Raw genomic sequence first — 16969 nt, forward strand, 5'->3', positions numbered from 1 at the left:
TACTTATTTCTATGCACCCTAGTTGACCAGCTTATGTATTCGAACAACACTGCCATTTGCTACAGCAACTGTTTAGGAACTGGCACGTTCACTCATGCCAATTTCAAGAATAAGGTCCCTGATGAACACAAGCGTTAGTTTGAAGTGTGATCAACTGATGGCATGTTGTGAGCAGTGTAGTTCATTTTTGTTGGTTGTAGAATTTCTTGTAGTGGCTGTTTACGATGGGATTACTGAAAGCCCGCTCCACTAATTTTAAAGGGTGTAGCTTGTTTGACTTATGATGCATTTATTTCAATTTCTTTATGCCGTTGTAAGTATTCGTGCAAAATATGTTTCAAGATGAGGATTTCAGAGTTTGATAAACATACTACCGGGCGAGTTTGCCGTGTGGTTAGAGGCGCGGAGCTGTGAGGTTGCATCCGGGAGATGGTGGGTTCGAATCTCACTGTCGGCAGCCCTGAAGATGGTTTTCCGTGGTTTACCATTTTCACACCAGGCAAATGCTGGGGTTGTACCTTAATTAGGGCCATGGCTGCTTCCTTCCAACTCCTAGGCCTTTCCTATCCCATCGTCTCCATAAGACCTATCCCTAATACCAATATAAATGGTCCATTATTGGACATTATAAATTTTCCAGCTAACTCATTCCTGGTTGCCAGCGTTTCACCCCTGCGTGCTAGGTTGGGCGCATCAGTTGGTACCTAGCACACCTACCAAGACGCATGGCCAGTGCATACCGTGGAGGCCACTGCGTAAGTTACTTGAAGCCACCGGCAGTGCCAATGCACTATGAGAGACTTTGTCTCACTACCAAAAATTGATGCCTGCTTAGCCATCAGATGATATAGATATTGATTCCCATAGGAAATCTGAAATATTTGTCCCGAATGAGTAAATTTATAATACCAATATAAATGGTCCGTTATTGGACATTATAAATTTTCCAGATAACGGACCATTTATATTGGTATTATAAATTTACTCATTCGGGACAAATATTTCAGATTCCCTATGGGAATCAATATATATATCATAAGACCTATCTGTGTCGGTGCGACGTAAAGCCAATGGCTAAAAAAGATAAACATACTTGAGCATCACTCTTATTGTACCATGTTCTATTAAATTGAATACAGCGAAAACTGGAATATCCCAGGGAAAACACAGGAAAAATGCTGGGAAAACAGATTTAGGTTACCAGCAGGCACCCTGCAAGTACAAAATAAACCTAATAAATTGCTTATAGCAAAATGAAAATGCACTGGAGAAGTTTTCACTGAAATACCTCTCTGAAGTTAATTTTTAGTCTTTAGAATGACGAGAGATCCCTTAACAGTGGAGAAGGCAAAATAAATATTAGATGAGGAGAACCATTGATAGAACTCTGCAAAAAGTAAGTCATAGTGCCTCTTCTCATATCTTCTAGTCAACTTCAGTACACAATAACAGGAAAACTAATGTAAAAACGTAGGGGCTACAAAGCCCTCTTTTTTTCTAGCATGAATAAGGAATAGTTATCTACTCTCAGAATAAAGAAAGTCAAACTCTTTATGCCTCGCAGTATTCGTACACTAACAGATTATTTCAGCTTGCCTCAGGTGGAGATTGTCAAATACAAAACACACCTAATAAATACCAGTAATTGTTTATACCAACATGAAAGTTCACTGGAGAAGTTTTAAGGGAAACATATATCTCTCTCTGAAGTTAATTCTTGGTCTAAAAATAACCTTTTGGGGTGGGGTGTCTTTAGAATGACCAGAGATCCTTTAACAGTGGAGAAGGCAAAGTGAGTATCAAATGAAATATTTTACTTACTGCCAAAATATTAGAAAAGGCCAATTACTCGATGATATCCAAACTGTTTGACAGGGCTGTATTTCTTCTGTGGCTCGGGGGCAGAAAACATCTTACTGTACTTTTATTTTTTTAGTGAAGCAGCACCATACATGGTACAAACGGGTACTTCATTGAAGGCGCTTTTACTCTAAAATGGTACATGTCACATGCCTAGCACATGGTCTGCATAGTATTAGTGAAGAATTGAGAGAATATGATCCCAACGTAGACAGGCTTGTAGCAAACATTAAAAAGGTTTTCTTAAAAGCACTCTTACAAGTTTATTTCAAAGCAGAAGTTCTGGATATTGCATTACCACCACAACATACCATCACGCTGGGGCACATGGTTAAATGCATGCTTGCATTATTCTAAAATTTCCAGGCTATAAAAAAAAATAGTACAGAGTTTTGACTGAAAAAACAGCTTCATTACAAATTGCTGTAGGTATACTCTATGAAACAAACATGGAGGGCAGTTTGGCATTAAACCGTACTTTGCATTATTATCGACAGCTATCACATCTCTGAAAAGAAGGGGTGAAGCAGCGATAGATTCCATTTCACTAATTAAACAATTGGAATCTGTTAACATCATTCATGGTAAAATGACTACAGCTATAGCATCTAAACTGAAAAAAGTGCTGGATAAAAACATTGAATATAAAAATTTGTGTCAGATCTCTGATATACTCTGTGGTAAAAACTACTCTATGGATGGGAATGAGGAAGTTTGTCTAAGCTGTTATTTTCTAAATGATTTTTTGAATATTCATTATAATTTTTTATTTTATAATTTATTTTCTTAACTTTGAAGTCATTTAATAGTCTTTTTCAACATTTTTAAATACCTTTTTAACATTCCTTAAATTGGGCGAGTTGGCCATGTGGTTGGGGGCGCCCAGCTGTGAGCTTGTATCCGGGAGATAGTGGGTTCGAACCCCACTGTCAGAAGCCCTCCAGATGGTTTTCCGTGGTTTCCCATCTCCACACCAGGCAAATGCTGGGGCTGTACCTTAATTGAAGCAACAGCTGCTTCCATTCCAATCCTAGGTCTTCCCTATTCCATTGTCACCATAAGACCTATCCGTGTCAGTGCGACGTAAGTAATTGTAAAAAAAAAAATTCTTGAAGTCATCAGTATCCAGGCCTTAGAATGACAAGTGTAAACACAATTTTTTTTTCTATTTGCTTTACGTCGCACCGACACGGAGATGTCTTACGGCGACGATGGGATAGGAAAGGCCTAGGAATTGGAAGGGAGCGGCTGTGGCCTTAATTAAGGTACAGCCCCGGCATTTGCCTGGTGTGAAAATGGAAAACCATCTTCAGGGCTGCCGACAGTGGGGCTCGAACCCACTATCTCCCGATTATTGGATACTGGCCGCACTTAAGCGATTACAGCTATCGAACGCGGTGTAAACACCATTAACTTCTAATTTGTTGTACTTAATAATGAAGCTGATTTCAGCATGTATGTAAAGGTGAACATTAAAAACAGAAAATGTTTTATGCACTTATTTCATATTATGATCTTTTTAAAGCCATATATTTCTTTTTTCCAGTTTTGACTCAGTTAATTTATAACTGTTAGGTTCTTCAGTCGGTCAAAACTAATTTATGAACAAAAACATATGACAGATTTATACCTGAAAAGAGACAACTTAATTAACATGTTGAATACCAGGACGCATAGCTAGAAATATCCCGGTGGTCAAAGCTTTCTTTCTACTGTGCATATAGTAAATCAGAAGCAAGAACATTTTCAGAGTGAAATATCACGTAAGTTTTCAATATACGTACTAAATTCAATAAAATTTCCTAGCATCCCGAGGTACTGCCGTGGTCTCACAGAAAAGTTTACTGTATGGTTTTGGACTGGGTGAGCTGGCCTTGCGGTTCGGGGCACGCAGCATCCGGGAGATAGTAGGTTTGAACCCCACAGTTGGCAGCCCTTAAGATGGTTTTCCATGGTTTCCAATTTTCATACCAGACAAATACTGGCTGTACCTTAATTAAGGCTATGGCCACTTCCTTCCCACTCCTTGCCCTTTCCTATCCCATCGTTGCCATAAGACCTCTCTCTGTCGGTGCGACATAAAGCAAATTCTACTCTGTATGATTTTGGCTAGATGGCCAGAGTGGTACAATCTAGTGGTACCAGCAGCTTGCCTTGCTTGATGGTACTCATTGTAGCCAACAGACTGTGCAACGATTTGTTTACTAGTGCTTAAAACTACAATCCCAAGGCACTCATTGTTCTACAGTAGGATTGTGAAGTTATGGTGCTGTGTTTCACCTACCCTGCAACAAATTCTTGCAAGACAAACGTATAGACCACAAAAGCCCAGATCAACACAAATATTGTAGATATTGTAAAAAGTGTGATTTATTAATTTGTGTGCATAAATTTTACAAGGAAATCAATATTTTTCTTGAACATATATTCCTATAAATAATTTCCAATTTACTCCTTGCCAAATGCTCATTGCTAATTTTTTCTATGTTGTCCATTTAGAAAATGCAAGTATGCTCATGTTTTTGCTAAATTTATTGGGTTAAGCCTCAGGTATCAGCTCAGAGAAACAGGTATGAGTGCAAGGATTTGGAAGGATTTGGTGTTCAGTGTGGGCTATTGATAAGGCAAGCATAAGCTAGGAGTGAAAACGGGAAACCACAGAAAACCATTAACAAGCTCCCTGACAGTAGGGCTCAAACTCACTATCTCCCAAATCCTGAGCTTGCGAGTTAGCTAACCCTGCACACCACAGAGCATGGCTAAACAGGTAGGACGAAAAAATATGAAGACGGATCAAATATAAACGGGAGTTTGAATGTACCGCTGCAGTCGGTAATAATTCTGAGGCGGGGCTTGGCCAGAATGTTGGTGGGGGTGCCTCGAGAAGGGGTTTGTGCGTACGAACGGCCCGGAGAGCTGGGCTGCTTCAGTAAGCCATGAGTGAGCAAGAAGTGACACGTCTGTTACACAATGCATCAGACCTTCCGAAATTTTGAGATGGCTCCGCGCACAGTTTGGGGAAAGAAACATATTCGCAGACTCGAGTGTATGAGTGGGCTGAAAAATTTGTGTCAGGAAGAGAAGCTGTGGAAAATGAACCTCATGAAAGGAGACCGCGGACAAGCATCGCTGCTGAGAACTTTTCTGTGAGACCATGGCAGTACCTCGGGATGCTAGGAAATTTTATTGAATTTAGTACGTATATTGAAAACTTAAGTGATATTTCACTCTGAAAATGTTCTTACTTCTGATTTACTGATTTGCCATTCGTTACATTATTGGTGAAGATCTGCTAATAAAAATTTTGCAAATTGTTTTAGCCACAGGAATTAATTATGGAAGTGTTCAAACCATCATCCGAGATGAAGTCCATTTCAGAAAATTGTCGGCCAGGTGGGTTCCTCGTCTCCTCAACCAGGAACAAACAACTTTACGCCAGGAGGTTTGTCAGAGACTCCTTTGTTGCTACGAGGAGGAAGGAGATGATTTCTTGCTTCGTATTGTTACTTGTGGTGAAACTTGGGTGCATCATTACACCCCAGAGTCCAAGGAAGCAAGCAAGCATGGAGTGGTGGCGAAGAGACAAAGCAGGTCCGGTCAAGGCCAAAACGTCCATCTGGTGGAAAGGTGCTTGCAGCCTTTTTCTCTGACTCCACGGGCATTTTGCTGGTGGATTTTCTTCACGAACAAAGGACAATTAATCCAGCCTATTACTGTTGCCTTTTGGATGAAGCAAAACTGCGTATCGCAACAAGCAACGCCGGCAACCGATCCGAAACATCATTCTTCTCCATGGTAATGCAAGGCCGCATACTGCCATTTTAACGTGGGGAAAAACTGGAGGAAATTCACTGGACACCTCTGGATCACCCTCCATACAGTCCAGATTTATTGCCCTGCAATTATCATTTGCTTGGACTACTCAAACAAGACCTAGGAGGACAGTGGTTCGATGATGATGCAAGAGTAGAAGAGTTTGTGTGCAGCTGGCTCTGCACACGTCCCTCTTCTTTCTATTAGGATGGCACCAAACACTTACCAATCCAATGGAGAAAATGTGTATTGAAGGCAGGACACTATGTAGAAAAGGATCTCTATGTGGGTGTGTTTTTTGGTTGATGCAATAAATTTTGAAAAATAACTCCCATTTATATTTGATCCACCCTCATATAAAAACTGTTATTTGGAAACCAGGCACACCAGGCTTTGCTGCAAGGCCATAGCGGTATGCTAGCACAGCGAAGTCAACAGCTTGGCGGTCCACCGGTCCGGCAAAGAAAGTCATATAACTACACCTGTCAGTGGTATTTGGTACCCCCGTGACATCACAAGAAACTCACTCAGCAGTACAATGTACTTCTCTGGCAGCCAACGTCTTAAGAACAGAATGACATGTTTCATTCTTGAAAGAACATCATCAGATTCCATCAAACCGTACTAAAAAATAAACAGTTATGTTTATAATTTCTGTTTAAATCCCTAAATTCCTGAAATTTGGAACTTGTTGTAATGAAGTCCTCACTTCTCTCTACTCCAGCATAGAATGCAAGGCGGTGTAATACTCTGTTGTTGCCATGAGTCCAACTGGCTAGTTAGTTAACTTCCTGTTATGTTCATACTGGAATGCATTTCTAAATATTTTTGAGTGTGATTTGATAGAATCTGATTATGTTCTTTCAAGAACGAAACATGTCATTCTATTTTTAAGTTGCTTCATTTTTAGGTATAATTCTGTTATATGTTTTCTTTTTTTCCAGGTAGTTTCTAAATTTACCAGGCGAGTTGGCCGTGCACGTAGAGGCGCGTGGCTGTGAGCTTGCATCCGGGAGATATTAGGTTCGAATCCCACTATTGGCAGCCCTGAAGATGGTTTTCCGTGGTTTCCCATTTTCACACCAGGCAAATGCTGGGGCTGTACCTTAATTAAGGCCACGGCCAGTTCCTTCCAACTCCTAGGCCTTTCCTATCCCATCGTCGCCATAAGACCTATCTGTGTCGGCGCGACGTAAAGCCCCTAGCAAAAAAAAAGTTTCTAAATTTATTTATTCGTAAATTAATTTCAACATCAGACTCCTTGGCTGAATGGTCAGCATTGAGGCCTTCGGTTCAGAGGGTCCTGGGTTCGATTCCCGGTCGTGTCGGGGACTTTGTTTGCGTCCCATTAATTATTTATTCTGGCTCGGGGACTGGGTCTTTGTTTTTGTTCCAACACACTCCTGTTCAAATTCAGACAACACACTACACTACCAACCACCACAGAAACACGCAATAGTGGTACATTCCTCTGCATGGGTTTGGCGTCAGGAAGGGTATCCGGCCGCAAAACATGTCCAAATCCACATGTGCTATACGGTCACACCTGTGACCCCATAGGTGTGGGAAAGAACAAATTAGTTTCGACAGATTGAAAACCTAACAGTCTTTATTGCATTAGTTATTATGTTTTATAGTTCTATCATATTCCCCATCATCTTCCATTCAGTTGACAGTTATTTGCTTCATACAAAGCATACCTGTTATCAATAAATATTGTCACTCTCTTGTTGCAATTTCTAAATGCTGTTTATTTTGACATCCAACAACTTTCTGGAATCCAGTTGTGCCTTTATTTTGAGGATACCCATTAAAGTTGCTTTTGTAAACTCTTGCATTTTCACTTATGTTCTCTCTTTTTTCCCTTCTTTTTTTTTCCTGTAGGTATTTTGATGAAGATGATGAGCACACTGCACCTACCTCTACTTTGGAATACATCCCTGCACCTGGCAGCCCATCATACGAAATGCCAAAGGTTGAGAGTTCTGACTCGGAAGAGGATCCTCTCGATGCTTTCATGGCTGGCATTGAGAAACAAGTGCAAAGAGAAACTATCAAGGAAATGGAAAAAGAAGATAAGAGGAAGGGAATTAGAGATGATATTGAGGAAGAAGATGTAGAGGAATCATACTATCGATATATGGAAGAAAATCCATTAGCTGGAGTTCAGAATGACGACTCGGAACCAGAAATAGAATATGATGAGGATGGTAATCCCATAGCTCCAAAGAAAAGTAAGGACATAGATCCTCTTCCTCCAATAGATCACTCTGAAGTCAAGTACGCAGACTTTGAAAAAAATTTCTATACTCCTCATGAAGATATACAATCACTTGATGCTGAGCAAGTGGAAGAACTGAGACAGAAACTAGGCATTAAAGTGACGGGACTTCAACCTCCACATCCTGTTAGTAGCTTTGCTCATTTTGGTTTTGATGAAGCTTTGATGAAAGCCATACGCAAATCAGAATATTCTCAGCCAACTCCAATCCAGGCACAAGCTATTCCTGCAGCATTAGGAGGACGAGACATAATTGGTATTGCAAAGACTGGAAGTGGAAAAACTGCTGCCTTCATTTGGCCAATGTTAGTCCATATCATGGATCAGAAAGAACTTCAGCCTGGAGATGGTCCAATAGGATTGATCCTTGCTCCTACTCGAGAATTATCTCAACAAATTTATGGTGAAGCAAAAAAGTTTGGTAAAGTATACAATATCCAAGTTATATGCTGCTATGGCGGTGGATCAAAGTGGGAACAATCGAAAGCTCTTGAAGGTGGGGCTGAGATTGTAGTGGCAACACCAGGACGTATGATAGATTTAGTGAAAATGAAAGCTACTAATTTACAACGTGTAACATTTCTCGTACTTGATGAAGCTGATAGAATGTTTGATATGGGGTTTGAACCTCAGGTACGTTCAATCTGCAATCATGTTCGTCCTGATAGGCAAACACTTCTGTTTAGTGCTACCTTCAAAAAGAAAGTGGAACGTTTAGCCAGAGATGTCCTTACTGATCCCATCAGGATTGTACAGGTGAGTTCATTGTATTATTTGAAGAGTAAATAGTTTTAAGTAAAATTTTTTTTTCTTTGAGTCACTGCTTTTCTTCTTAAATTTCATGAAAGAAGGCTCATTTCTTGAATCCACTGAAATGCTTTTGTATTGACTTAATGTGCAAATTAGTGTTATTTCACAGGATATCACTTGTTACCTTTTACCAGATTTGAGGCCCACAGTTTACCAAAACAGCATTCAAATCCTTCTAGCCATTTTCATAATCCAGGCACCCCTATGTGTGTATGGTATTATTGCACGATTCAGTGTGTCCCAGTTCATTGTGTGGAAGACCATGTGGGTAGTTTCCTGGGATAATTATTACAGGCCAGTAAAACAAATTCAGTTTTGGGAACTGTTGTAATTTTTAGGAGCTGTTCAACAATTGTTAATTGCAGTTGATGCCCATGGTTTGAAATATGTGTTACATTCATGAAGACTTTTCACAGCTTGGAATACTAGATGATATAAGGTGTTCTATTTTGGGAATTACTTTAACATCAAAGAAATATTGTGCTGTCATTTGGAAGCTTGCTCTGTTTAATTAGAATGATTGTTACAATGAAATGTTGTTATAACAAAATTTCTAGTTTAAATTATTTTCGAATTCCTGTTGATTCACCTGTACTGTGTGTGTTAAAAGAACATAAGTTAGTTTGATGAATACCACTACCATGAAAATATCAATTTAAAGAATTAATTGTTAATGCTTCTGTGATCAAACAATCATTACTGATCTGCATTTAGGGCAGTCGCCCAGGTGGCAGATTCCCTATCTGTTGTATTCCTAGCCTTTTCTTAAATGATCACAAAGAAATTAGAAAATTTCCTTTGGTAAGTTATTCCAATTCCTAACTCCCCTTCCTATAAACGAATATTTGCCCCAATTTGTCCTCTTGAATTCCAACTTAATTTTCATACTAGCTGATGTACCTGTGCTTTGCTACGGGATTCTCAGAAAGACTGACTTGGATGTTTTCCTAAATGAATTCAACATAGGTCATTACAAAAACGTCAGTAGGAATGTAGCGATTGAAAGTAATGTTATCAGATTAAAATACTCTATCAAATGAAAAACCGCACACTTTCTCACTTTCAACAAACAGTACTACGGTGCCGATCTAAGAGTTCAAAGTTCCAGAGCTGGAATAACCAGGTCGCAGACTGCCGTGAACACTCCTCTGTCGTTATTCCGTTAAATATGCACACTACTCATTCCAATCAGTGGCTCAGAGTAGCGATTGTATAGCTCGAATACTATGATGAACCAGTTTGTTACGTACCAGATATATCAGAAAATGTACGAACCAGAGGAATGGCATGCTAAAGAAGAAAGTTATCTTACTCCCCAGCTACTTCCTGCCAATATACAGGCAGGCTGTTACAGTCGGTATGACCAGGCGAGTTGCCCGTGTGGTTAGGAGCGCGCAGCTGTGAGCTTGCATCCGGGAGATAGTGGATTCGAACCCCACTGCCGGCAACCCTGAAGATGGTATTCCGTGGTTTCCCATTTTCACAACACTCACACCAGGCTGTACCTTAAAGCCAAGGCCGCTTCCTTCACACCACTATTCATTTTCTATCCCATCGTCGCCATAAGACCTATCGGTGTCGGTGCGACGTCAAGCAATTTAAAAAAACCTTGGTACGCTGCAGTAATCCTATCTATCGGGGGGGGATGAGAGGAAACAGAAGACAAAAAGCACATCACAACAAACAATGGTCAATGTAATGTTATTGTTGATAAAGTTTGAGCTTTCTATATTGCAGGCCTTCACATTAGTTTTCTTTCGACTCTGTGATATTAGGGTGTCTTACAAAATGATTTATATCGTAGACTGTAGTTCCTTATTCTCAGAATTTACATACCGATTTTCACTAAATTCTGTTTACCCATTTTCTCGTGACTCGGCGCTGATATGGACTTAGTAACAAAAATCCAAATTCATGAATATCTCTGATTATATGCGGTACGGTAACAATGTATAAGACATAAGTGATCGGAAATTGAATAACTTCTTACATAACTACTACTAACTTACGACATAACTTTTTTTTGCCATTTGTTTTACGTCGCACCGACACAGATACGTCTTATTGGGACGATGGGATGGGAAAGGCCTAGGAATGGGAAAGAAGCGGCCGTGGCCTTAATTAAGGTACAGCCCCAGCATTTGCCTGGTGTGAAAATGGGAAACCACGGAAAACCATCTTCAGGGCTGCCGACAGTGGGGTTCGAACCCACTATCTCCCGATTACGACATGACTAAAGTTATGTTAGTTATGTAGTATTTATCGATACGACCACTAATAACATAAATAACTTATTTGAGAATTACATTTCAGGCCTTCCCCTAAACTACCATTTCACTCAGTGCGAATAACATTATTGTTAGCCTAGATTATAGCGACCTAATCCCCGACTTTGCATACCAATTTTCGTGAAGATACGACCACTAATAAAATAAATATTTGGCAACAAAATTTTAGGCCTTCCCCTAAACTACCATTTTTCTCATCGTGTATAGCCTATATTGTAGCGACTTATTTCCCATCTTTGTCTAGCAATTTTCATTAAGACATGACCACTAATAACATAAATATTTGAGAATTAAATTTCAGGCCTTCCCCTAAACTACCATTTCACTCAGCGTGAATAAAATAATTTATAGCCTAGATTGTAGCGGTTCATCACCCGACTTTACATCCCGGTTTTCATTAAATTCTCTTTCAGCCGTTTTCTCGTGATGCATGTACATACATACAGACAGACAGAAATTACGGAAAAGTAAAAAATGCATTTTCTTGTTACTGTGGCCATGACCGATACAGAAATACCATTCTTTTCAAATTCTGAGCAATGTACAGACAAAACTCTTATTTTATATATATATATATATATATATATATAGATTGTGATCTTTCCTACTTTTAAAGACACCACTCAAACTTATTCGTCCACTGATGTCCTCCCACGCCATCTCTCCACTGACAGCTCTGAACATACCACTTAATCGAGCAGCTCGTCTCCTTTTTCCCAAGTCTTCCCAGCCCAAACTTTGCAACATTTTTGTAACGCTACTCTTTTATCGGAAATCACCCAGAACAAATTGAGCTGCTTTTCTTTGGATTTTTTCCAGTTCTTGAATCAAGTAATCCTGGTGAGGGTCCCATACACTGGAACCATACTCTAGTTGGGGTCTTACCAGAGACTTATATGCCCTCTCCTTTACATCCTTACTACAACCCCTTAATACCCTCATAACCATGTGCAGAGATCTGTACCCTTTATTAACAATCATATTTATGTGATTACCCTGATGGTCTTTTCTTATATTAACACCTAGGTACTTACAATGATCCCCGAAAGGAACTTTCACCCCATCAACACAGTAATTAAAACTGAGAGGACTTTTCCTATTTGTGAAACTCACAACCTGACTTTTAACCCCGTTTATCATCATACCACTGCCCACCGTCCATCTCACAACACTATCGAGGTCACCCTGCAGCCGCTCACAATCTTGTAACTTATTTATTACTCTGTACAAAATAACAGCATCTGCAAACAGCCTTATCTCTGATTCCAGTCTGGCTCATTGGGTTTGTTGCCTTAGGTTCATAGGGCCCCGGGTTAATTTCCCAGCCAGGCTGGTGATTTTAACCACATTTGGTTCATTCCTCTTGCTCAGCATGTTGTTCTTTGTGACCATATTATTACACATCATCACTCAAACACAACATATCACACTAATAACCACAAAAAAACTCACTCAAAGAAGAATCCAGTACATCTCTCCACATACGGTTGGTGTCAGGAAGGGCATCCACCTGTAAAACTAGTCTTAATCCACATTATTGCTGACCCCAAGTAAATGGGAAAAGGACAAGAAAAGAACTGCGATGAAAATGTAGATATAACAAATTAATTTCTAAACTCCAGAGCCCTTTTGCAAACAAATCTTTAAAAAAATGTGTTATGCGTGAATATAAAAGTAGGGAGAACCTATTTATCCAATAAATTTTGTGCTGAAATTGACCAATGTCCAGAAGTACACCAAGTGCTCAAAAGTCATGGGAAGACACTGAATGTGATGGTAATAACGAGTTGCTCCTCTGCGAGCCCTCAATACGGCAGCAATACGGTGAGGTATCAAATCTACAAGGTGTTAAAATCGTTCTGGAGGGATCTGGAACCACATATTTTGTGCTGCTACCCATATTGGTCTTGTGTAGTTGGTGCGGGATTCATGGAGCATACACCAGCATCGACAGCATCCCTTAATTATCAATTGGATTAAGATCGGGGAATCTGGAGGGCCAATCCATTGTTCGTAACTTCACTGGAGTACTGCTCCAATCATCTGCGCGCCACCAGAGAGCGGTGACATGGCATCTCCATCAGGGTATTCTAAGGCCAGAAAGGGATGCAGAAAATCAGCAAGAGTGTCCACATAACATTGTTGCAAGTGTAATGGACTAGTATAACTTGGAAAAAATTCTCTAACCCATGGGTAATTAATGAAAATATAAAGGTTCGATTATTATTATTATAATTATTATTATTATTTACGTAGTTATGAACGGACTTTATTTGGTATAAATCGTGGTCGTAACAAAACGTGAGGTTATGTCACGACATGTCTGCTGTATGTATATTAATATGAGTTTATTTAATGTAAGAATACGGAATTAATAGTATATAATATGATGTATAAATCCAATGTAATGTTCTGCAACACACGGTAATAGTCTAGAGTAATGCATCTTGTCACTAGAGTTGTATAGAAAATTCCATTCATTGTAAATAAGTTATTGGAGACTCTAGAAATTACGAGAAACCATTTTGTGTCATACCTTTCTAGAAGCCTGGCCAGGCAGTGTATATAAAGAGGCTGCCGTGGGAGTTGGAGTAGAGTTGTTAGCGAGAGTTGCTAGTGAAAGTCGTTAGTCAAGTATGTGAACTTATGTTGTGATCTTGTTGTGTTGGTAGTTGGTTGACATGCATATGTTGTAGTCTCCTTCTCTTCCTTCTTCGTAGCAGTGTTTTGTTCAAGACTGCAGATTATTAGTGTAGGTGTATATAATTTGTAAATAAAACAGTGTACACAATTGACAACAACTCCTGTGTGCACCTTTGTGATTACGATAACGTGCACCTGTCAGCGCTCCCTGCAGCCAGACAATTGGGCCTAATTGTGACCATGAGAATGCCATCCAGACCACAACTGAGCCACTTCCCGCCTGGACACAACCTTGTTGACACGCAGGATCCATAGCTTCTTGAGGCATACGCCACACACTCACGCGCCCATCAGCTCTATTCATCGGACCATACCACACGCTGCCACTGTTTCATGGTCCATTGCCCGTGAACGTTGTTGAGCTTGGCGTTGAGGTGTTAGCAAATGGACACGAGTTGGTCATCGGCTGGTGAAGCCTAACGCGGTGCAGTTACCTCCTTACAGTCCCGGTAGAACTGGGTTCCTGACTCCCAACATTTAACTGGGTGTTGGTCTGACTCACAGTAGTCCGTCGAGCGCCCAGTATGATTCTGCGGAGGCAACGCGATGTCCGTTCGTTAAACAACTGTGGTCTTCCCCTTGCGGTGGTTTACACGGGTGGTAACATTCTCTCTGCGTTATTGAAAAACCACTCTCGACACTGTTGACCTTGGAAACCCTAATTCGCGTATAATCTCCACAGTGCTATGACCCGTGCACCGATGATCATCCCGCATTCAGATTTGGTTAACTTGCGACGTGTTGCCATCTTCACAACACTGGTGTCTGTGACAGACTGCTCAGCTATGCCGCAGCTAGCCGCAACGCTCAGGAGTCATACATGTACATTTTCTAATAGGACGCCCCTTCCCATGACTTTTGGCCACTCAGTGTATATCAATCTTGCTTTTGAGGTTGGCACAGTTAACACTTACTGGTATTCACAATGTTCTTGTGGTGTTAGTGACCATGTATATGAGTAGAAGTTGATTGCAGCTGTTCATGTGTGAATTAGTAACTCTTTTATTTTACATAAGTGTTAGCTTTATCTGGGAATTGCCAAATAGATCTTGAGTAAATTGTTTTAGTTTTAAAGGGGCAAAAAGGAAATAAGAACAGTTTTCAAAGGAAGGAAGAAAGAAAGAAAGGAAAGAAGATAATTCTGAAAGAAGTTGATACACGAGAAAGAAATGAATGATATAGATGTTGATTCCCATAGGGAATCTGAAATATTTGTTCCGAATGAGTAAATTTATAATACCAATATAAGTGGTCCGTTATTGGACATTATAAATTTTCCAGCTAACTCAATCCTGGTTTCCAGCGTTTTGCCCCCGTATGCTAGGCTGGGCCCTGTTTCATAAAACTAACTAATAATATTAGAACTCATAAAAATAATTATTAGTTCACCAAATTCTGTTTCATAAAGATGCGAACCATGTGACCTTGCCGCGGTGGGGAGGCTTGCATGTCCCAATGAAGCAGATAGCTGAGCCGCAGGTGCAACCATATCGGATGGATATCTGATGAGAGACCAGACTAAGGAATGGTTTATCATAAGGGGGGTAGCAGCCTTTCGGAAGTTGCAAGGGTGGCAGTCTAGATGATTGACTGATATGGCCTTGTAATAATACTCAACATGGCTTAGCTGTGATGATACTGCTACACGGCTGAAAGCAACGGGAAACTACAGCCGTAACTAACTCCCGAGGACATGCAGCTCTCTCTGTATGAATGATGTACTGATGAAGGCTTCCTCCCGGGTAAAATATTCCGGAGGTAAACTAGTCCCCCATTCGGATCTCCGGGTGGGGACTACACGAGAGGGGGCAATCATCAGAAAGATGGATACTGACATTCTGCGAGTTGGAGCGTGGAATGCTAGAAGTTTGAATCGTTGTGGTAGGTTAGAGAATCTGAAAAGGGAGATGGATAGACTAAAGTTAGATGTAGTTGGTATAAGTGAAGTACGTTGGCAGGAAGAACAGGATTTTTGGTCATGCGACTACCGAATTATCAACACGAAATCAAACGGGAAATGCAGGAGTTGGTTTAATAATGAATAAGAAAATAGGGTAGCAGGTAAGCTACTACGACCAGCATAGTGAAAGAATTATTGTCGTCAAGATAGACACCAAACCAATGCCCACCACAATAGTGCAGGTCTATATGGCTACTGGTTCAGCGGATGATCAAGAAATAGAAGGAATATATGAAGAGAGAGAAGATTTAATACAATATGTAAAAGGTTACTGGAATCTAATTGTGATGGGAGACTGGAATGCAGTGGTAGGCCAAGGAAGAGAAGGTAATATAGTAGGAGAATTCGGATTGGGACAACGGAACAAAAGAGGAACTCGGCTGGTTGAATTCTGCACTGATCATAATTTAGTCCTTGCCAATACTTGGTTCAAACACCACAAACGATGGCTGTATACGTGGACGAGACCGGGAGACACGGGAAGGTATCAAATAGACTTCATTATGATTAGGCAGAGATTCAGGAACCAGGTGTTGGATTACAAAACTTTCCCAGGAGCAGACGTGGACTCTGACCACAACTTGTTGGTCATGAAATGCCATCTGAAGTTGAAAAAATTGAAGAAAGGAAAGAATGCAAAAAGATGGGATCTAGATAAGTTGAAAGAAAAGAGTGTGAGGGATTGTTTCAAGGAACATGTTGCACAAGGGCTAAATGAAAAGGCTGAAGGAAACACAATAGAGGAATAGTGGATAGTCATGAAAAATGAAGTCAGTAGGGCTGCTGAAGAGATGTTAGGAAGGAAGAAAATATCAACTAAGAATCAGTGGATAACTCAGGAGATACTACATCTGATTGAATGACGAAAATACAAGAATGCTAGAAGTGAAGAGGGCAGAAAAGAATACAGGCGATTAAGGAATCATGTGGACAGAAAGTGCAAGGTAGCTAAGGAAGAATGGCTGAAGGAGAAGTGCAAGGATGTTGAAGGGTGTATGGTCCTGGGAAAGGTAGATGCTGCGTACAGGAAAATCAAGGAAACCTTTGGAGAAAGGAAATCTAGGTGTATGAATATTAAGAGCTCAGATGGAAATCCACTTCTAGGGAAAGAAGACAAAGCAGAAAGATAGCAAGAACATATCCAACAGTTGTATCAAGGTAAAGATGTAGATGATTTGGTTCTGGAACAAGAAGAGGCTGTTGATGCTGATGAAATGAGAGACCCAGTTTTGAGGTCAGAGTTTGACAGAGCTG

The 16969-nt window shown here is 40.3% G+C and overlaps 1 protein-coding gene across 1 annotated transcript in view; it reads left to right on the forward strand.

The window, feature by feature from the left end:
- Positions 1–16969, forward strand: part of LOC136864652 (ATP-dependent RNA helicase DDX42) — a 252516-nt gene that overhangs the window by 7474 nt on the left and 228073 nt on the right. The window contains exon 2 of the mRNA XM_067141932.2: positions 7558–8710. Within this exon, the coding sequence (XP_066998033.1) occupies positions 7558–8710 (1153 nt within the window). The remainder of the gene's footprint in view (positions 1–7557; positions 8711–16969) is intronic.

Source organism: Anabrus simplex, chromosome 2 (genome assembly GCF_040414725.1).
Source record: "Anabrus simplex isolate iqAnaSimp1 chromosome 2, ASM4041472v1, whole genome shotgun sequence".
NCBI classification, from domain to species: Eukaryota; Metazoa; Arthropoda; class Insecta; order Orthoptera; family Tettigoniidae; genus Anabrus; species Anabrus simplex.